General features: G+C 39.5%; 2 protein-coding genes across 2 annotated transcripts; both read right to left on the reverse strand.

The window, feature by feature from the left end:
• Positions 1 to 438: 438 nt before the first annotated feature.
• On the reverse strand, positions 439 to 17555 carry LOC122659970 (rDNA transcriptional regulator pol5-like). The gene is made up of 9 exons (XM_043855135.1): positions 17452 to 17555; positions 16580 to 17178; positions 15815 to 15940; positions 15520 to 15717; positions 11496 to 11723; positions 10261 to 11385; positions 9835 to 10125; positions 5773 to 6223; positions 439 to 1372 (listed from the first exon to the last, which is right to left on the reverse strand). Exons 2-9 carry the CDS (start codon positions 17150 to 17152, stop codon positions 510 to 512), a joined length of 3855 nt encoding a protein of 1284 aa, XP_043711070.1. The 5' UTR covers positions 17153 to 17178; positions 17452 to 17555; the 3' UTR covers positions 439 to 509.
• Positions 17556 to 19012: 1457 nt separating this feature from the next.
• On the reverse strand, positions 19013 to 23599 carry LOC122658131 (heat shock 70 kDa protein, mitochondrial). The gene is made up of 6 exons (XM_043853036.1): positions 23427 to 23599; positions 21976 to 22046; positions 21795 to 21879; positions 21149 to 21715; positions 20447 to 21067; positions 19013 to 19875 (listed from the first exon to the last, which is right to left on the reverse strand). The coding sequence occupies exons 1-6, from the start codon at positions 23487 to 23489 to the stop codon at positions 19249 to 19251; spliced, it is 2034 nt and encodes a 677-aa protein (XP_043708971.1). The 5' UTR covers positions 23490 to 23599; the 3' UTR covers positions 19013 to 19248.
• Between the last annotated feature and the right edge of the window lie 71 nt (positions 23600 to 23670).

A 23670-nucleotide genomic window follows, 5' to 3' on the forward strand; every position in this document is an offset into this window, starting at 1 on the left:
ATAATAAAAAATGCCATTTTATATTTTATATTCATCTCAATTTGATGGCATTTTGGTAATTGTACTAAAACTTCGAATCAGAGTTTGAACAACTTCCCTTTGTTACTTTGGACCAAAATTTAGCCATTGAGATATAGTTGAGGTCCTCTATCACATGGACTACCCCACGCACTGCCAAATAGTGAAGCGATATATTTCATTAGACATAGTGATGCCTAGAAGGACCAAAAAAGAAAGACTCCAAAGCTAGTGTTCAATCATTTTCCAAGCTCACCTTGAAAATGCAAATAGGGCAAAATTTACCTGATATTTACGGCAATGTAGAGAGCCTTTCCTCGTGACTTTGGTACGAACAACAACCCAGAATTAAATTGGGTAAGAAGATCAGGAAACATGTATTGTCACCATCTGCAAGGCAAAAACTACTCGAGCCAATATGGGCCGAGCTTGAGATGTCACACTAAAACTTTCACAATGGCCTAGGGGATTTCCAGCAAAACTCCCATTTATCATTGTTCCTGTGACTTGAAAGGAAGAAAACTATCACCTAATTGAGATTCACAGGCAGCATATGCATCTGGAGTCAGAGATCCTATTAATGACTTTCTCAAGTGAAGCTTCAATACTGAATGCAAGACCTGATCACAGAATCGACGCACTCCAGCCCGCCTTGATTGTTTTTCTGGCATGTTCATCATTAGCTTCTCCAACAGATCACAAAGTGATACCATATGCTCCTTCAAAAACCTCCTGCTTGACATGTACTTTTCACCTTTATTTTCCGGTCCAGAAACCGACAACTTCAGTACTTCTTCTATTAGATCAAGTCCTTCCACTCGCCGAAATTCAGATTTGGCATTACCACATTTCTCCAATAGGAAGCCAAAAAGCTGATGTCCAATCCATGGCTGGCGACGGAAAACTTCTTTCACAAAATCAGATTTTAACTGAGACTTCTTACTATCAAAGTAGCACAACAACACACGCTGGAAAATATCCAACACCTTCTGCGTTTTCGATTCAGAGAGATCTTTTGCATAAATAATCTTCAAAATCCAAAATGTTGAATTCTGTGCAAGAGCAGCAATCATTTTGTGCCGGGCCCAGCTGGCTGGCTGCTTTTTCTTTGATGGATTTGCAGCAAACCTCTTTCTCTTGAATGGTTTTGAGGCCCACTTCAAGTTCTTCTCCAACAAAGATTCAAGGTTTGACTGTTGAATATGTTCACCCTTTGGGTATTCCTTAGCCTTAAATATTTTCTTTTGTAAGATTCCCCAAATACGCTGTTCAAGTTGTTCACTACCTTCTGTAGTATGAAGATTTACAAATGCCTGTATCAGGTACGAAAACACGGTCAAAACCTGTGACTTACCTGCATGACAAGTAACCACAAATGTAAATAATTTGGGTGGTAAAATAGGTGAAAAATCTTCTTCCTTATTTCCACTTTCCAAACTGTTTTCTTTCAGATCAATAAATAATGGAGGAGATTACTACAAAAGTTACCATTATAGGAAGAAATAGGGAAGAGGTTGCCCAAGGCACAGAGAAGCAGTGTTCAGGAACCTGGACAAGGATAATCAGATAGACGCCTAATAACACATTCCAGTCAATTTGGCTATTGATCTCAAGTGTTTGGAAACCTGGACAAAGTTCTTTCTCTCTTTTTTTATTTTAATGTTTTTTTCCCGGTAACCTTCCAACCAGAATGGTAAAACAATTTGGTATGTATGGAGCATAAGATCTTAAGTCAATGGAATAGTATTTAGTTTAAACAATTAAAAAATCTCTTCATCGGAAACTGAAATCTATGTTTGATAAAATTGAATATATGCACATGTTTGATGATCAACTGGTATTGAACCGATGGTCAAACTGGTACAACTCAAATACATCCTTATGGGATATGTCTCCAGTTGGGTTTTAAAGCATTGCAAAAATAAAATTAAAATCTTAAACAGTGGAGGTGGGGTTTGATAAAAATGGAAGATGAAACATCTTGTACATAGCACTCCAGCAAAAGTATCTTTGCACAGGCATGTTCGGAGAGTAACTTTGGACGAACAATTCTAGTTGTGCCACATGGAAGGGTGATATGACAATTCCGACCATTGGATGTCAAAATTCAGACCCAAATGAAATCATACAGCCTCCCATGTCATGCACCTAGAAATGAAACTATAGAAAACAAAAATTCTGCGAAGTGTCGAACTAAAACCTAGTCGACTAAGTTTATTGAAAGATTTTAGCCACAATGGAAGATTCATGAATTGGAGCATAGTTGTCAAGGTGACCCAAGGTATTGGAGGGGCATCTAGGCACCCTAGGTGTACAGCATTACTATATATGTAATATAGCAATGATAATTTTATATAACTATGCTTCTATGACATAGAAGCCTTATCAATGCAATATGACATAATTATGCTAGTAATGACCTAATATGGGAAAATCAACATATAATAATATAATATAAGCATATTCATTGAAAAACAAAAAATAAACATAATTCAATTTAAACTCATTAAGTGTCAACAAGGTGTGTTGTTGCCTTGGACCCAAGAAAGAGCCTTGGACCCAAGAAAGAGCCTGAATGCCTAGGTGATGCCTTGACAACTATGAATCATAAGATCCAAACATGTGTTTTGACCCGGATAAACCCAGACAGTTGTACTGGTCAAACCACCACATTGAAGACTAAACAGGCTGAATTGACCCAGCGACTAGCTTTTCAAAAAAACACATTCTTAAAGATTCTTGACTTGTCCTGTTTGACCGTCCAATTGGCTTGTCAATTTTTTAGCATGGTCGACCGGCTGGCTTAATGTTTTTAGTTTTATAAATTTTTTTATTTTTTAATAATTATTTATTGTCTGAGTCGACATGGTTCAACCGATGACCCAATACCCATCAGCCTCAGCAGGATGAGGGCCAGGCTGGTTCTCAGAACACTGATCCAAACACTAATTAGTAGACTATTTCAGGAAAAGATACTATGAGTGGTGCAGAGCTGAAGGTGTATACAGGTAGGAATAAGAGAGCAGGTTGTCAGATTCATAAAACCAGCCACAGTTCTGGTTCTAGTTCTTGACTGGGTCAGCTCTAGACCAACCTTATGTGGCCAGCTTAGACTTGCGCATGGCTTGGTGGCCCCCACTGAAGACAGCTTGTGTGGACTGAAGCTCTTATGGCTGGAATCATCTTTTAATAGTTGCTAACTTGCTATTACCCAAGTTACTATTTTATGTAATAGCTATTTAGGAGTCGAGTTATAACCAAGTGGTAGTTTCTATTTTGATTACTTACTATTTTCCATGTAATAGCTATTTAGGAGTCGAGTTATAACCAAGTGGTAGTTTCTATTTTGATTACTTACTATTTTCCATGTAATAGCTTTGGATCCTTTCTAGAAGGATTCCATTCCAGTGCTTCCTTGGCAGTCAAGTGTGCCCCCCCCCCCCCCACATAGAGGGTTTCTATTTGTGTATTCTGGCCATTGGCTATTATAAATAACGGAGAATGGGCAGCTAGCCCATGATTTTGATGCTAACTATGCTCTATGTGAGTGTGTGCTGCTATGGTGATTGAGCTGCTGTTCAAGTGGAGAAGCCTTTCCTGCAGGCCAGTGGTGGTGAAGCCCTGGTCATATCCTCCCCCCCCCCCTTTCTATCTTCTCATCTACTTCCTCTTCTCTTCTTCTTCCTACTGTTCAGCAGAATTTTCCAGCAAGCTTACTGAACAAACCGTGACCTACTTTGGTGACTTTTGATCTCTATTTTGTGTTTTACTTTTATATCTACCCTTGCTTTTATTCTTCACATAATATTCTGCAGGTTTTATTCAAGTCATATGTGATGCAATTTTCTGTTATGACTATCCTGAGTTGCAGAACTTCAGTCTATTGTTTCTACCTATTCAGCAATTGGGTGGACCTCAAATTTTAATATGTTATTCCCCTCTTCCTTCTCTACCTTCGACCAAAGTCTGTGATGCAGGAGCAATTGATTGGCTAGACCAGATTGACCCAATTTGGCAGCTCATGCCTAGACGCAACCAACCACACACCAACCAGTCTTTGCATGGACCAGCCAAGTACCAGGCCACCAGCCACCCTATATGCGTGGAGCATCTGCTGGATAAAACCAGCCCCTTATTGGCCCTTGATATTCTCAAGAAATATTTAGTAGGATTGAGTCTTTTATATTTTCTTCTTTAGTCTTTTCGTATTCCTAGGTGTATTAATGTATCTCTTAAAATTCTTAGATTAGGACTACAAGAGATTGAAGGCTAGTATTTAATGTTTTATGGGAGTTAGTTTCTAGATGAGTAATTAGTCTAGAATAGTATTTTAGTCATTAATGTTTCTTGGTTTTAGTTTTTAGGAGTTATTAAAGTCCAAGAGTCATTTTCTTCTTTAAATACCCATGTATCCAATCTTTTGTAACATGTTGAATTGAATTATTGAATGAAACAAAAGCTGGCACCTTGGTGGCCAGACCTGTGTTGAAGCAGTCCTCTCCCCCTGGGCCCTGCCCCAAGTTTTTGGTGAGTCTTTCCCTTCCCCTCTCCTCAACGGCTTCTCTTCTTTCTATCCTCCCTCTCAATCTCATCTCTTCTCCTCTCTCTCACGATACTTCCTCTCATTCCCCTGTCTCTGCTTCTATCTTCATCTACAACCCTCTTATCTCCTTCTTTACATCTTCAACCTCCAACCCATCTCCATTAAACCTGCAACTCAACTTAACCTTTCATCTTCCATTCCTTTAAACAACCTTACAGCCCTTAAACCTAACCCCTTTTATTCCTCATCTCTTCCACAACACACCAGCCCCTTCCCTCACCTATCCCTCAAAACCGTGGTCTGTTTTGAACTTGACTGTTCACTTCCCAACAGCCTGCAACTTCTCTCTTCGTCCAAGATCAGAATCTGATCTTGAAACCTCATCTTCTCCCTTTATCCTACCCCTAACCTCCCTATAAACTAGATCTGATCTCTCTATTACAGATCTGAACCTTCTGCCTGCATCAGTCTGGTATTCATCCAATCAGCCATTTGTGAGTTCTAGTAGTTTTTCTTCACGTTTCAAATTGTATCTTCCTTCGTATCTAATTTCTGTTATTGCTTGTTTCTCTTAGTCTAACTATCATCTTTCTTTGATATTTTAACCATATACTCACGACCCCCATTCTATATTAGTTTCAGCCCCCATCGGATATATGATTTGCTAGTTCTGAACCTATATTGTTTCTGCCCATATCTTAGTTTTCTGGTTCATTGTGATTCTGGATTCTCATACGTTTGCTAGTATTTGTTACTTCAGCCTAGCTTACCTCATCATTATTGGACTGAAAAACTAGGGTTTATGAATGGGAACCAAGATTGTAATACTACGTAATGTTTAGACAAAATTGGTGCAGCACATAGGAATAGTAAGGCTGGATAGACGATACGGTACATAACCCCAGTGTTATCAAACATGCAAAGTTTTTGGTGGTCGGCCCTAGGTTGGAGAGGATTAAGGGTGCTGCAACAAGGTATTAGAGGGTGGAGAAGTATTCCTGTCCCTCTCTCTCTAGCAACCTAGGAAATATGTGATAGATCAGGTAATTGAATATGCAATATTCTGTGTTTTGGTGTAAGGGCATCCTAAGAAATGCCTCATTCAACACATTTCAATGGTTCTACATAATGGCAAATATGTTCAACAATCTTGAAGTCCAACACTGAAAGTACATATCTCGTAATGGAAACTTCAAACAATTATTACTTGCCTGGATTTTCATGAAGGTATATTTCAAGCAGTGAGAGGACACGGAGCTTGAACAGTACAAGTTGTGACTGAGCAGTTTCACCCCCAGCCTGGTTCTTCTTCTCCTTGAAAATCTGGGCAAGATAGGAATCCATCCGGAACATGGCATCGTCATCCATTCCTCCATCAGAATCATCAGAAGCTCCAGGAAGTTCTTCTCCAGCTGTCTCAACTTGGCCCATTTCTTCAGAGTCGTTTGCTTCATCATCACTATCACCAGTCTCCAATTCCTCCACTTCATCAGTTTCCTCAGCTTCTTCAATCCCAAAAAGATCTTCATCTTCATGTTCATCATCATCATCATCTTTGCTATCCACAGGTTGATGACGGGCTGGTTTCAGATCTTTCTTTATGACCCGCAACATGCGGATCAGTCCAGCATCGGTAACATTGTTGCAGAAGTACTTGAAAACCTACAAACCCAAAGAAGAGTAAATAATAAAGTAATACAGAATTCCAAAGTTAATAAATGTTAAAAGGTAAGCAAGGGTCTGCCACATATGGCTCCCATGTAAATTCATATGGAAATACATTGAATCAGACAAATCATAAAAAAAGGCCTATCTTAGATTCTTAGTCAAAATAAATATTGGGATGGCTAGACATTGGGTTTATGGTCCAAACTCCAAAGGTTGCCATTGTAATGGGCTCCTTTCAATAGGCCTATATAATGGGGTAGTAATTAGGAATACGAATATTCTTGATAGGATATACGGTCTTAGTTTCAAGTCTTGATTCTCTCCCTCACTCCACACCCCCCCCCCCCCACCCACCAAAAAAAAAAATTATAGGTATGCCATCCAAATACTTGGTCTGAACAGTCTGATCACCATTCCACTAATCAGATTAGAGGACCTGCTAACTAGACAAAAGTGAAGCTCTAAGCAGACAATGACCTAGGACCAAGTCACCTAGTCATTAGTGTGCACCAGCCGAGAGTCCATGAAATCAATGGCTGAAGTATACTTTTTTTTTGATACATTACCAATTTATTAGCAAGGAGAAGTACAGTATACTTAGAAGACTGCAACCATCAAGAGAACAGGACATTCCCCCCACCTAACTGTATCTCCCCTGTGAACCTCAGACTGCATCAATTGAATGACTGATCTAGAATCATCCACTATAATTGGATCCATCCGAGCTCTAATGGCTCGGATAATTGCCTTAAGCTCTGTGGTACTAGAGTCAGCAAAATCAATAGGTCTTGAGAAAGCCAATACAACCTCACCTTCATGACTTCTGAATACTTCGACTGAAATAATAATTATTGAATTTTTTTCTGTGTATTCAGTTCACTACTCAGAAATCTTCTCTTTCTATACTCCCCCTCCCCACAGAGAGAGAAAGTAGCTGCACTAAAAACAGTACAGCAGCAGGAATAAGAATCAGGCCCATAATTAGGCCCATGATTCTTCAACTGGACTTTGGTTCAGAACAGACCAAGCCGATAGGTCTGGGTGCTTGCTTGTTCACTCAAAACCAGATTCGAGGGGGCAATATTGGAGTTTCAATTTTGTTAGTCAGTAGCTGCTACAAGTAACTAGTTTCTATTTTAGTTACTTAGTAGTATAGTTACTACTTTAGTTGAGTTGCTTGATATACAAGGTTTCACTACTACATGGGTATTTTAGTAGTTTTGACACTTTCCTTCTAGAAGTAGTATACCATACTTTATAGTGTAAGGGGGCTTTAGAGCCTTCCTCAAGATTTTGAAGATTAATGAATATTGGATTTGAGCTTTCGTTTGCTCTAAGAAACAGTTGTGTGGCTGAGATGACCTATCGGTTAGTGAGACTAGCCAAGGCCATAGCCATAGCCATAGCCATAGGTGAGAGGCCTTGATCAGATCCCCTTCTCTCTTTGTTCTTCTACCATATCCTCTTGCCCGACACCTATCTTTGGTGCTGTGCCCAGCTGTGTTATCATGGTGGAGTTGCTGTAGTGGTGATAACATGTACTTTTGGAGTTGTTCCTACAATCCACATACACTGCGGCACTCTGTTTTGAAGTTCTGTTGCAGCAGTGTTCTATCCTCATATCTTTCAATCTACCCCACAGATCCTAGTGATATTTTGGAGAGTTCTTCCCTTGTTGGAGGCCATCCATCAACCCGAAGTTAGGGCCCATCTAACAGTTAGTCCTGCAACAAATTAGTAAGTTACTAAATCTGTCCTTGCTAATTTCATGTATTGCTCCTATTTTTCAATCTAACCATCAGTTTGATTTGATTCTTGTGGGAATGTATCCACTCGTTACACCTCACCTTCGACCCAAACTAGGTGTTGATCTGTCCAGCAGTTTGTTAGATTTTGATTGTTGCTAAATCTGTCACCTTAGTTTCTATTTCTGTTCCTCCTATTATAACTGTGATAGCATTGGGACTTGATATCAGCACCTGTTCATGAAGAAGAAGTGAGAAGCGAAAAAGATCAAAGAGGAGAGAGAGAGAGAGAAAGGAGATGAGGAAGTGGAGAGACAACACCCCATGGTTTGGGAGAAAAACAGAATGCACTCAAACCATGGGTAGAGGGATGTTATATTGATAATAAAGAATGAAATTACAAGGACGGACAGGTAACTTATGTGTACTTATACATAAGGACAGAATTATAACATATCATTACAAAAATACCCCTGCTGACACTAACACTCTTACCACTCCCCTCAAGCTTGGAGCATAGATATCACACATGCCCAGCTTGGAACACCCTTGGAGAAAGACACTTCGAAACAAAGTTTTGATAAACAAGTTTCCATGTTGATCACCAGAACTGACAAATTGAGTAGAAGTCAATTTCTTCATTATTGCATCCTGGACAAAATGATCATCCACATCAATATGTTTGATCCTCTCGTGAAAGACTGAATTACCAGCAATATAAATAGTTGCTTGATTATCATAGAACATTTCCATAAGCTTGCTAACCAGAAAACCAAGCTCTTGAACAAAGGATTTAAGCCACATCAAAAGAATATAATCAGTCTAGAGTTCTTGGAAAATCTCCCCAAAAGTTAGGATTTTGCAAGAACAAAAGAACTCTGGTCTCTCACACCAAAAGAATATGATCAGTCCTTAAAACAGTATTCATAATGATATTCTTGACTTACCTGAGCAGGAGGATAAACAGCAGCACCAAAAATATACCATAGTAAGCAAAACCTTATACGCATGGAGAGATATCTCCCGTGTACGGAAGGAAACAGCAAACCCCAGTGCACGAGAAGAGCATCTTCAAGCAGATTTTTTCCTTCATAAAACGCAGACCATCACTCCTCCAGTAGTCACAGTAATAGTAATGATGAAACCCTAGTTGTGCATGTTGGGAAAAAAAAAAACTAGGGTATTACCAGACGAAAAACAGCATAGGTGGCTGCACACCAAATGATAGGGAAAGCCCCTAACAACACTCAAAACAAGGATGGAGAGGGAACCACAGGTACTGAAATCAATGCTCTTATACCATGTGACAGTATTGGAATTTGATATCTGCACTTGTTCATGAAAAAGAAGAGAGAAGAGAAGAAGATTGAGGAGGAGAAAAAATGGGGAGACAACACCCCATGGTTTGAGAGAAAATAGAATGCTCTCAAACCATGTGTAGGGGGATGTTATATTGATAATAAAGATTGAAATGGTAACTTATGTGTACTTCACACATAAGGATGGAATTATAACATATCATTACAAAAATACCCCTGCTGACACTAACACTTTTAACAATAACCATCGATCCAACTATTGGATCCCCATCAAACTTGGACTACTGTTCCACTACCCTAACTTCTCCATTCGACCAGAACTTGGGCTTGATCTGAACCTTGGGTCCTTAGCCATCGATCTCCTTTTGGTGCTGGAATTTATATACTAAAGTCTTGCTTGTGAGTGGGGTGTAACTACTTGCAGTTTAGTAAGTCTAGCCCAATTAGAGAGAGAGAGCGAGAAGGCAATGCCTAATTTTCCTAAAATGCTGATGGGTTCAAGAATCAATAGAGATGTGGCAAATATTGATGTAACACTCACCTGCTCAACAGCAGACCGCATAGGAGCTGAGGATTGAGGCAACAAAGAAAGCAATGTGTCAAGGAGGACATCCATCAACTCTGGCATCTCACCACTATCGGATTCGTCATCTTCTCCCGATGAGTCAAGGAGATCAGGAAAACCAAATGCTTTCTTGCAACATATAATAAGTTCAGAGACAGCTTCAGAAAATTCCCCTGGCCTAAGGAGGATTTGCAGCAACAACTGGAAGAGCAAATACCGCACTGCGTGCAATTTATTTGCAGCAGGACCTGGTCCATTGTTCCTTTCCTGCAGTACGCGTAATTGTTCCAAAGAGAACCAAAGTAACTGGCTTAAACAACAAATGGATCAGCAACAAAGGCATAAAGCCAGTGTCACAAATCAAACAAGTGTATGTAAGTCATGCAGTGCAGAATACAATACCTCTTGAGCAAGCCAAAGTTCCATTGCTCGTAATCTCCTGAATGCTTTCCCATCCTCATTGCTCAAGGACCAAAAGAGTGAAACTGAAGGTATGTCGCACAGTGTATTGAGGAAGCGCATAAAATAAGATCCAAGATCCTTTGGCTCAAGGTCATTTGACACAGATGGAAAACCCTCTTCCTTTTGAGCATTTGCCAATAACAACTGGAGCTGTTCAATGCACATTCGGCACAGTGGATTCGATGTGGCTGCCTTTGGCCATCTGAACTTCTCCTGTAGCTCAAATGACATCACTTCAGTGCCAAGAGACGCAGAGAAGAGGCCCTGAACAGCTAGAAATTTCATTATTTTCTTCTGCACCCGAAATTTTGCCTCAGGATCCAGTTTCAGATACTTCAAAACACGAGGAAGGGAGTCTATAACCCAACTTTTTAAATAATCAGGAGTTGCCAATGATCCTGCAGAGTCCTTGTCTACCACAGAACCCATTTCTGAGTTGTCATCTGTTGTCTGGCTCTGATCTGACGGTTCATCCACAGTAGGTGATTCATCTACGAACATGTTCATCAAATTTTGGACAAATAACATGCAACCTGATCCAGTTTTAAACTCTGCAACCAAATCTCTAACAGTTTTTGTCCTTGTAATGCAATCAAATCTCCCACCACTGTGTTTTTGTAGGGCCATAATAACTGCAACTCGTCGATCGTCATCATTCCTGACCCAATCTGATAGTTCTTTGACAAAATGCTGTGCAAGTTTGTATAGCCATGAGTCCTTGGTTGAAAGGATATCCATCAGACAGTGGAGAAGCTTGTGAGAGAGTACAATCTGCACACACGATGCAGGCAACCTTGGGAGGAGAAAAAGCAGAACTTCAAAGGCTAAGTGCTTCCGATCATGAGATGACGCAAGAAGTGCTCCTTCAACAACAACTTCGCAGAAACAGTGGAGGTTTTTCATAATGTCTTCGTCAGATGAGTTGCACTTGCGACTCCTTTTAGTCTTCTTAGTGGAATTTAAACCTAATGCTGCATCCTCCTCTTGTGAAGCTATATCTGGTAAGAGCATATTTATTAAAACAAGCCAGACACTGTGAACTCGAGGCTGGCAGAAAGTAGACTCCTGCAATTTATCAGGTAGGGATAGGATTAAAAAGAGCACTTACAACATTATTTCCCCCCCCCCCCCCCCACACAAAAGTGCTTTCAAGGAAAATATGAGTTGAAGATTACCTTAAAGCAAATAGTAAGTGAGGATAAATGGTCAGTGGTGAACAGCTTATTAGCACTGAAAGGAAATGGCAGAAGTTTGTAAAACTGTTTATTATCCACGGAAACCTTTTCTCGCAACTTCAGGGCTAACAGCAATGCATCTGGATTCCCAACTTCAGCTGCTCCTTCAAACCACTCATTTAAGCCTGGGGCTTCAAGAACATGACTCAATAATGCTTCTGCAGGCAACTGCAAGTTTGAAAGAGCAACAATGCATAAAACTCTGGCAGAAAAAGTTATAAACAATCCACAATCAAAAATGAAGTCCATGTTCTATAACAAAGAGAAGAGGCAACACAACATAGATAAAATGGCACGACTTTCTACCACTTCTAGACTGCAAGAGAGAGAAATACTTACAGCTAAATATGAAAGGGAATGCTGCATATGGCCACACGCATTCTATTCAACCAAATGAATGAATATTTCATGTGCAGTAAAATTGGGGTAAGGTTCCTGATAATAATATATTATTGAAAGCATAACTTTACAAGTAAAGATATACAGGGAAGGAGGGTGTGGCAGTTACAGGGATTGAAGTGCGGAGAAAGCACTCCAGAACATTTTAAATAAATTATTCTTATAATCAAAGATGTTTGGTTGGGTTCTGTCTTTCGCCTAGTTTTCAACAATGAAACAGGCAAGAGAGTGGCTAAAACTTGTTTTACATAAAACGAGAGTCAACCTTATAAAGAGTGCAAAAGGAGGGAATACAAGCGAACTACAAGCGAGTTCTCATGCAACCCCACACATATAAGGGCCCAAACTATTGTCAAGCAATTAAATTTATTCTTTCTTGAGGGTTAAGTCAATTGGCCTCAGGCTAACCCTATTAATTACAAATAATTGGTTTTGGGATTTGGTGGTGGGAGGCCGGTAAGGTAGAAGGGAATTTCAGAGTTGCAGGGGAGAGGGGAAATCGAATAAGAAGAAGAAAACAAAAAGGGGGAGGGGGGGAGAGAAGGAGATCGCACAAGCCACAACCACACGGGCACTTCAAACTTAACTTTCAATTCATTCTCAAATCTGCCCAATGAAGTTACAAGCTTATTTACAAAAACAAAATCAGAGTTTCCTAATTGAAGTCTAAAACAACAATAGAATTAAAATCTATCTATTAATTACTTCCTAAAACTTAGACTAAAAAAAATAAAAACTCAATAAAACTCAAATTAAAAATTTCCCTACATGTCTAATAGCTACCCCCCAAAAATAGATATCTTTCCCAAATAAAATAAATCCCAAATATCCTACTGAACCAGAATAAGGTTGGGACCCGGTTCATCTTGGTTTGGGTGGTCCAAGGTAATGTGCACCTGCATCAATTCCCCCAATATTGAGAAAAACTCAACCTCAAGTTTTGTAGAATGAGAGAATCAACACCACTCGATCGGCATCCACAAACATCGGCTTTGATGGGGCGATGATCCAGCACATCCCATGATCAACTAACACGATCTTCTGATGGTCGTTAGCAAATAACCTATCTTCGATGGGAATCTGATCGTGGGATTTCATAACTAAAATTGGACCGTCGATCAATTCTTCAACAACAACCTTGATCGGATTGTTCACTTTAGCTTGATCGTCACGTTCGTTGGCCACCTCTGATCTGCTTTCAAAAGATTATATCATGACTAACACCTTATCATAGAAGGTGTTATTACTTTCGACAAGCTCCCGAAAACCTATCTTCAAATCAAGAAGTGTTGTTTGCAATTGATGAAAACCATCTCTAATCGAAAGGAGTAAATCGTATCGCTCAACCTCCATGATGTAGTGGGCTTATGAATAACAATGGCAAAACTGTAATTTATTAGACTGCAAAACTAATGAGAAGAAAAGAAGTGTGGTGTAACATATGGATGAGGAGGGGTAAACTTGGAAACTAATAAAAAGAAAGACAAATTAGAACAAGAATAGAAAGGATTGAACAATGTTGGAAAAAAAAATAAGAACTAGAAAGATTGACGAATAAGTGGGGAGGGGCAAGGTGGGAAATATGATTAAAAAGGGAATTAAAATAAAAGGGCACTTGGGGGTATAATGGAAAAACTAAAATAATAAAAGAAAGCACATAAGAATCATGAGGGGTTGGGTTGAGGAGAAGAGTTACCATTTTATACTAGGAAATCACTGGGGAATAGGGTTTGCGGAGGAGGTCTTCCTCATGCGACTCCAGCGGAGAAAATGGTAGAAGAATCGGACCAGGCTAGGGAGTTCGACTTCCACTTGAATTTTGGTCTTCGACTTCACCAAGGAGACTACGATGCTGGGAAGACGACTAATCTGGAGGGAGGACTTCAATCCAAGTAAGCAAATTTCTCTTCTGTATCTTTTCTTCTTCTTCTTCTTTTTATTCAATACCTCTCGCTCTCTCTTTTCTTTCTCTTTGGTTGCTGGCGGAAAGGTAGGGCAAGCGGGTGGGTCAAATGAAGTTGCAGAAAAAGGAGGGTGGGTCTGGGGTTGCAGTTGAAGTCGAGTGATGGTTGGGAATTGAAGGGAGAGAGGATTTTTTTTTCCAACAGTCTTTTTTTTTTGGCTGAACCCTAGAAGAGGGGTATTCACAGAGGGGGGGGGATTAAAGATGGGAGGTTATTGCTGGAGTCGGGAACGGTTGTCACTGGGAATTAAAAAGGAGTTACGGTGGGACGAAATGGTATTTCTGATGTCGCCTAGGCAAATCAGTAGGGAAAAAAATATAGGAAAGAAGGGAAGGAGGAAGAACAGAGAAAGGTAAATAGGAAGATGGATAAGGGAGAATGATGGATTCTTCGGCTCTGATACCAAATTGGGTGGGGGCCAGTAGGGAAGAAGGGAATTTTAGAGTTGCAGGGGAGAGGGGAAATCACATAAGAAGAGAAAAAGGGGGGGGGGATGGAGATCGCACAAGCCACAGCCACATAGGCACTTCAAACTCAACTTTCAATTTATTCTCAAATCTGCCCAATAAATTGGGTATTTGGGTTACACGCTTATTTATAAAAACAAAATCAAAGTTTCCTAATTGAAGTCTGAAACAGCAATAGAACTAAAATCTCTATCTCCTAATTACTTCCTAGAACTTAGACTAACAAAAATAGAAACTTAATAAAACTAAAATTGGAAATTTCCCTACATGTCTAATAGCTACCCCAAAATAAAAGACTACATATCTTTCCCAAATAAAATAAATCCTAAATATCCCACAGAAACAGAACAAGGTTGGAACTCGGTTCATCTTGGTTTGGGTCGGTCCAAGATAGTGCACCTGCATCAATTGGAATAAAAAAGACTGTTGGCTCAGCTCAGGTTAGAGGGCTAAATCACAGCAAACCTAATGTGATCAGATTTCATCCATCCTTAAAATGATGATCGTTTGGATGGACATGTCACAGGGGCTGCTAGGGTTGACATAATTTTTCTAAAGTTGCTGATAACAAGTAGCCCCTCAATATAAAGGTCTCGAACAGATAATAAAAAAACAGCTGTAATTAGAGAATCTCTAGCACTAATCTTCAAAAAGAAATAATGATCTAGAAATATCCAAAGCATAAGTTCTAGATAAGTAGAAGAACAAAAAACAGCCGATCATAATTCATCGAAGAAAGAAATTAGATACAAACAGCAGAAAATATCCAATATATGTTGCAAGAACAACTGAGAAACAGATCCAGCAACACACCGATGCACATAATCAAAGATGATCAAGAAGAAAGCCATCACAATCCAAATCAAAGATCCTAACAGTAAACAGCTTCCAAAAATAAATAAGACAGAATAATAAAAACATTTGATGACCACTCTTGAACTATAGTGACCAATTTACCCTGTAGCTATTACGTAGACAAATCATTATAAAAAATAACACAATAAAACCTCCGTAACCCATCAGCAGAAACTATAAAACTCAGTAAACCTACCAAAATAAATTCAAGGACTTGTGAGCCCACTTAGAACTACACACACACATACAGAGAGAGAGGGAGAGAGATGAAGCAAGTACCTGTTCAATCAATTCCAAAATAACTGAGACAGCTGGTTCTTGCAAGTACCGCTTCTTAGAAGCAAGAGATATAACAATACAGGTGAATTCCTTCGCGAGATGGGTATTTTTATCAGAATTCCACACTTTAGCTATTCTTCCAGATTGAGCCAAAGCACCATAAGCAAAGAGACGACCCAAAAGACAATCCCTTGCTTCCTGCAATGTCATGTAGAAGAAACTGAAAAATATCACATGCAGAGAACAGCAACCTAATAAAACATGCTTCAAGGAATAAAATATTTATTTTGCCTACCTGACCCTTCATCGAGGAAGAGACCTCTAATAAATCACCTATTAATTTCATCACTGAATCCACTTTGATACATGGAATGGAACCAACTAAAATAGTCAAACCTAACGCAAATCCTTGTCTTGCACACTGCATAGACAAATAATGGATTGCATAAAAATTTCACAACTAGATTCCAACATTGTAATAGCCAGTGGTCCCCACTATGACAATGCTTCTGCAAATAATAAACAAAGAAAAATATTCCCAAAATTGAACAATAAAATCTAAAATGCTTAAGTAAATTGAGGTTACCACAAAGGAAATGCATCGCCACAATCATTTAAGACTGAGTCCCCTACCTCTAACAACAAAAAGTAAGTTAATATAACAGGTCCTGATATAACATTTGTAATGAAAAAGTCATACACCAGTTATTACTGCTTCCCTAACCAAAAATCCAAAGATCAAAATATTTTCTCTAGATAACATTTTTTTACCAGCCCAAAAACATCATTCTTTCAAATACTGTATTGAAATTAAAAACCAAAATAGTCAAACATAAGAATATCTGAAAGACAAAGCATATGACTTATTTTTACACATGGATACAATAAGTAACTCTCCTCTTTTTAGAAACTATTACAAATCCACAGGATACATAAGATTAAAAGTAAACCAACTATTGAAATGTGCTCTGTTATGCTTACAACCCATACAGTATCACACTTGCATGAAAACTATAGTGATGGAAGATTTTGGGGGGGGGAGGACAACAAACAAACATACCTCTCTAGAAGAAGAAACACCACGGATTAGCCGACGGATAGCATATCTAAGAGAAGGTGCACAGTTTTTAAAACCATCATCATTCTCAGCCTCTAACTGAAAGCATCCCTCGTCAATTCCCTTCTTTCCAAGCTTCCTGAATGCCTTCTGAACTTCCTGTAGCTCGGTTACCAAGGCTTCAGCAGCAGCTTCCCTAATGGAGGAATCAGCAGCTGCAAGATCCTTAAAAACACTAATATGGAATTCAGGCAGTCCACTGCTTGCAGAAGGCAATGGGGCAGAGGTCTCATGAGCGGCCAGACCTTCACTCTGCAGAGTAGCTTTTGGCACCTCCCTATAGTCAGAATTAATCCGTTGCCTCTCCTTATCCAGTGCTTTCCTCCTTTTCCTCCTCTCCATGGGTTTGATTGAACTAGGGGTGGAAGAAGGAGAATCCATTTCATCTGCCCTCGCTTCTTCAGTTTCCTCAATTTTCATATTTTTTGAAGGCTTTGAGCGAAGTTCATCTGCGAGAGCATCAATTTGATTCTCTAATACGTCAACGGAGTCGTTCCCTCTCTTCTTACCACCCATCGGAGTGGTAAATCCCTCGTTCTGGCCTGTAACTTAATCCATCAATAACCCCAAAAACGTTTGCAGAACAGAAGGGCAGTATTACTATTGAACCTCAAGTTTGTAAACTATCATTTATCTTAGAAGCTCCCTCCACTACAGTTATTTCAAGAGCTTATGGGTTTTCCTTTTTGCCTTTTCTTTTGAAAAAAGCATAGAAGTCAAGAAGACAAAAGAAGAAGCGAGCTGCCCAAGCCAATCCAGATATAAATGATGCAACAGAAGCGGAAAGGAAGAAAAAAAGTTCTAATAAATCGCACCTGAGAAGCAGTAAGAGTAGTTATAGTTCTAGGGTTTGTACTTGTTATACTCGACCTTCGGATCAAATGACTCCGATCTTTGCTAGGATCTAGGGTTATAGACTTCAAGCGTTCGTGTTTGCTCTTTCACATTCGTTCCGCACTACCCACCGCAATAAGCCCGGAATGGGGAGACCGAAGGGGTGAGGGTGGGAGTGTGGGACTGTTAGACAGTGCGAGTGTGGAAGACTGTAAAGTGGGAAGCGGCTAACAACATTTTAAACTTTCACGGCTCCCTTAAATTACGGAACTACCCTAAATGTTCCGCTTGAATTACTTGATCAATTCTGGGGAAACTACTCAAACCAGCCCTCTGTACGATCGAAGAAGGATGATGGAATGGTTTTATAAAAATAAGGACAGAGAAGTCATTTCATGTGGAGAGAAAGAATTTGATTGCAAAGAAAATTAAAAGAAAGAGAAATAAAAATTTTAAACCAAAAAAAAGGAATTTTTGTATTCATTATTCAACTGTTTAAACTTTAAAGTACTTAGGTTTCTTACAATATTTAGTAATGATATTTTTAAGATGTAATTTTTATGGGCAAGAGAATATATATGACAAAGTGATCTTTAGTGCATGACCAATGGGAGCATGCGTGCAAACATCAGAGGAGATGGAAATTCCCCCTTTTCGTAGAGTGGGGCAATCATTTCATGCCCCTTATGTCTAGGCATGACCAGGTAATGTTCTTTCTTCCAATTTTTATTTAAGAAAAAGAACTCTCACTCACCCGAACAGCAAAACCCTTAAAGTAAATTACATGAAATGATTTGATTAGGTGATATTATCATGTGAGATAATGATTTTAAAAAAAATTTATACAATCGGAGCCGTGATACTCTCTAAATTCTCATTTATATGTATCTTGTCAACCCTCACTCCCCCTCCCCCAAAGCATTTTATAGGGCTCTGTTTTAACTTCCATGGCTCATCATTGTTTTGGTTCGACAGTAGAGGTTAGTTACCCTTTTCATTAGCAGTGAGAATCATCCTTTTTACATACATTTCATTAGTAGTGACAATCATCCTTTTTTATTACTCGTGTATACGCTAGTCACATGCAGTACATACAAACGGGGTAGTGTATTGTTTTGCAACTCTGGGGTACTTATGGTTAACGAAAATAGCAGAAGCTTGGGTTCCCAAATTGAGATTTTAAATCTGTGTTCAACTACCTGCATGTCAAGGGAGAATGGGGAAAAACTGAAACTTTAAAAATGAACCCTCACACACACACACACACACACACACACATAGAAATCAAAATTATGCTGGATCGTGGTAAGAGCATAGAGGAGATAACGAGAGTGCTTGGGAATGGGTTTTGCGGAGACTCAGAGACCGCACTCCATCTTTAAAGTTGCACAGAGAAAGTTGATTATGGCGAGTTGATGACGAGGGACTGGCCACTGCTATCTCCTTTGTTCTCATCCATGAAAATGAGAGAATAAACAACATTTAAAAAAAAAAAGAAAAAAAGAAATTGAAAACCCAAATACCGCATATAGGTTCCAAGACTGACAAAACTGATCGCCTCTTTAGTCAGATACTGCAAAGTATATTTGGAATGCAAAAAAAAAATTATGAGGCAATATCTTCTGCACTAGCCGTAATGTTTGTGCAGAAAAAAATACAAGTTTTAAGAGCTACGGTACCTAGGCTCCCTCTCTCTCTAGAAACATATGCAGTAAACAAATTCTCACCCAGAAACTCATTATCGATGATTTTTTTTCCCTCTAAAAACAGATTAACGTCTACTTCTTTGCTTCCTCCTTCGCTTCCTCGTACTCTGCCTCAGGGGGTTGATCGCCACCGTGAGACCCTCCAGATCCTCCAGAAGATCCAGCCATATGCTGACCAATTTTGGAGACAGCCTTGTTTGCAGCATCAAGCTTTGACTTGATCTCATCAATGTTATCACCAGATGCTGCATTTCTCAAGTCTGCCACCGCAGACTCGATCTCAGTTGCAATCTCTGCTGGTATCTTTTCCCGGTACTCACCCAAGCTCTTCTCTATGCTGTAAATGGTGGTATCAGCACTGTTCTTGATGTCAATCAAAGCTTTTCTCTCTTGGTCCTTCTGGGCATGCATCTCAGCCTCCTTGACCATCTTATCAATCTCATCCTCTGAGAGACCACCAGATGATCGGATTGTAATCTGTTGTTCCTTCCCAGTTGCCTTGTCCTTTGCAGAGACAGTAACAATACCATTGGCATCAATGTCAAATGTGACTTCGATCTGGGGAACACCTCTTGGAGCAGGTGGAACACCTACAAGATCAAACTCACCAAGGAGCTTGTTGTCCGAAGCCATTTCACGCTCACCTTGTAGCACCCGGACACCCACCTGTGTCTGATTGTCTGCCGCTGTTGAGAAAACCTGAAAACAAAGATTTTCCAATCAGAACCAGGTACTAAATCCAGTCTTAAAAGACATTACACTATGAAAAAGTGTACATAATTCATCGAAGAGGGCATTTAATTTCCCACTGTTGGGAAACAGTACTGACAGTGCCCACTACAATGTATAGCCATAGGTCAAGACAGGCATAATAAGTGACACAATTGCATATTTGCAGTGTTACTCGAGGCCTAAAATGGATATGAGAATCTGTTAGACCATAATGAATGTGTTTATTTTTGAGTGCTAGAGGAGCAGTACACTGCAAAACAGATAAAACAGAATACTTGGTAGACACCCATTCAAGAGAGGCCAAACAGTATCCAATCCATACTGCACTCATTCACCTTTCGCAGGCACATCAAATAACCACTTATTGTAAGTATCACAAATAACCCCACTGTAATAAGTATTAAAGCAGTTCATTCGCACAAGACATTAGTATTAAAACAGTTTATTCACACAAGACATACACACATCAGATGGATAGGCATGATACTATCTACCATTTGAGTATCTAAGATTCAGCAATGACAAGTTGACAACTAACCTGGCTCTTTTTGGTGGGGATAGTTGTGTTTCTGTTTATCAATCTGGTGAAAATACCACCGAGAGTCTCAATACCGAGGGATAGAGGGGTAACATCCAAAAGAAGCAGCTCCTTGACATCTCCACGGAGAATACCGCCTTGAATAGCAGCACCCATCGCAACTGCCTCATCAGGATTCACCCCTTTACTGGGGCTCTTACCGAAAATCTCTGAAACTACTTCTTGTACTTTAGGAACACGGGTCATCCCCCCAACAAGAAGAACCTCATCAACTTCCTTGGTAGATATGCCAGCATCCTTCAAACAATTCTTACAGGGATTTCTGGTCCTCTCAATCAAATTGTTCACCAAACTCTCAAACTTCGACCTTGTCAAAGTGATGTTTAAATGTTTCGCACCAGATGCATCGGCTGTAATGAATGGCAAGTTGATTTCAGTCTGGGATGTTGATGAAAGCTCAATTTTAGCCTTCTCAGCTGCTTCTCTAAGCCTCTGCAGGGCAAGCCTATCCTTTGAGAGATCAATTCCCTCTGTTCTTTTGAACTCGCTCACTAAAAACTCCAACAGGGTGTTGTCAAAATCTTCCCCACCCAAGAATGTGTCACCATTTGTTGCTTTCACCTGAAGGAAGAAGTATTAAACAGAAGAATCTCTCACATGGTAGATTCATAAAAGAATAGTCTAGAGAAGAAACTTGCGTACCTCAAAAACACCATTTGAGATTTCTAGTATAGAAACATCGAAAGTTCCACCACCAAGATCAAAGACTGCAATAAGACCTTCCTTGTTATTTAACCCATAAGAAAGTGCAGCAGCAGTTGGCTCATTAATAATTCTTTGTACATCTAAACCAGCAATTCTCCCTGCATCCTTTGTCGCCTGTCTCTGAGCATCATTGAAATAAGCGGGCACAGTAATTACGGCTTTGGAGACAGTCTTCCCCAAATAAGATTCAGCAGTCTCTCTCATCTTGGTCAGAACAAATGCACCTATCTGACTAGGGGAATACTGCTGCCCATTGGCTTCAACCCATGCATCTCCATTAGGAGCCTTAACTATCTTATACGGAACCATCTTCATTTCCTTTTGTGTCTGTGGATCATCAAAACGTCTTCCTATCAGACGTTTGGTCCCAAAAACTGTGTTGGTTGGATTGGTCACAGCCTGACGTTTGGCTGGAGTTCCCACAAGCAGTTCACCCTTCTGGCTGAAGGCCACAACTGATGGTGTGGTTCTAGCCCCTTCAGAATTCTCAATCACTTTTGCATTCTGCACACAACATAATTAATTATGAGAGGGAGTGAGGCCACTTGACCAAATGAATAATCAGGATGTCAAGAAATCTAACCTTTCCCTCCATAACAGAAACGCAGGAGTTGGTTGTCCCCAAGTCAATACCAATGACATCATTCCCAGCAGGCTTGGTGCTGAATTAGGAGAAATATTATAGTCGAAAAAAAACGAGAAAGCTCAAGATATAAAACGTTGCCAAAAAGTACATAATATCTAAAGATAACAAGTACCTAAACGGTCTGGCCAAGCTAGCCCATTTATGACTCAGCGGAGAGGAAGCCCACAGTGTCTTGGTATTACCAGCAAGCTGCTCAAGGTGTAATTATTATTAGTCAAGTTGGTCACATCAAGGAACCATTAACATAAAAAAAAAAATTTAGAACAAACAAGACATGTTTTCTTAACATTAACATTAAAGTGCAGTCCAAACAATGCAACATATCCTTCTGCACGCTAGAAGATTCATTCCAAATAAATTTTAAAACTTAAAAAGAGAGAGAGAGAGAGAGATCAAAACACTTTGCATTTTTTTCCCTTTTGATTTCCCAATCTTAACAGTTTCTATACAATCCAGCGCAAGCACACACAGTTGACATATAATCAAGCATCTGTCCCAACTGGTTCTGAATCATGAGTCAGTTGTGTAATTCACATCATTATCTGAACCAAATCCCAACAGCAACACCACTTACCAGTCAAAACTAGAAGCCAAAGGTCCTCAATTCTTTAAGAAGAGTTCGAACCCTTATTGATAAACTAAAGAGCTAATTACCCAATCAGCTTCTAAAAGCATATCTATAGAGAATAATAGAGCAAAGTTTATCTGCACACTAAGAAAACCTACTTTGTACCTTCCAACTATCAATTCCATCTATATACATCACATTAACTAGAGTGAGGTAAGAAAACGGTTGAAGGTTATGGAGCCACAATTAGCCACGGTAAGAACTACATAGAAAATTGCCAAAGGAAATGACAGTCAAATCTCTACCTGGCGTGACTAGACAAGCAATTTTTGTAAAGCACTAGCTCAGTTCAGGATTCTAAAACTGTTGGTTAGGAGAAAAGCATGAACATCTTTCGTTTGATTTGTGCAAGGAAAAGGAATTACAGGATCTGACCAAAACAGAATCAAAACTGAATGGGAAAATATCGAAGACTGTAACTGTTAACAATCTATGAAGGACTCTGATCAGCACAATTGTGCAGCAAAATTTCCACCTCAGACCTTCATCAAAATAGTCAAAAGCAACTTTTATGCGTAAAAGGAACAGCACTTAATCATCTCTGAGTCCTAATGGTGGAAAATCAACTATTGAAATATAGAAGGAAAATAGACTATCCATTTCCGCAGCGTCATAGATGATCCCAACGTAAAAGTTCATAACAATAAAATAGTAATACCTGAATCCAGATCATGAAGAACCATTAAAGATATAAAAAAAGAAAACTAAAATACATGAAACTTCATATCATTTCGAAGCTAATCAATGCAAAATACAGAGAATGATATTCTAACAGAGACACATCAGATATTCATTAATCATTTCTGGGCCCTAATTAATTACCAGGAATGTAACACAAACCACACGAAGAACAACGGCGAAGAACTAATAAAAATTGAAAACAATGATTGAACCAAAAATGAAGAACAATAACATAAGGAGAACCAGACGAGAAGACATACGCATCTCTGCGTTGATAAAGAGGAATGATGCTTCAGCGATCGGAGGAGAACCGAAGTTGCCATTAGTCTGCTCCAGGCAGCTATAGGGTTTTAAGATTCTAGGGTTTTTGCTTCGGTGCCCTAACAGAGCTTCACAGAGGTTTTATTCTTTACGAACTTCCTGAAATAGCGAGTGCGGCGCCACACCTCCTTTAAATATGTGGAGGTTCGCGTTTCGGAGCTTCTAGAATTTTAGACAAGCCCC

Source organism: Telopea speciosissima, chromosome 4 (assembly GCF_018873765.1).
Source record: "Telopea speciosissima isolate NSW1024214 ecotype Mountain lineage chromosome 4, Tspe_v1, whole genome shotgun sequence".
In the NCBI taxonomy this organism is placed as follows: domain Eukaryota; kingdom Viridiplantae; phylum Streptophyta; class Magnoliopsida; order Proteales; family Proteaceae; genus Telopea; species Telopea speciosissima.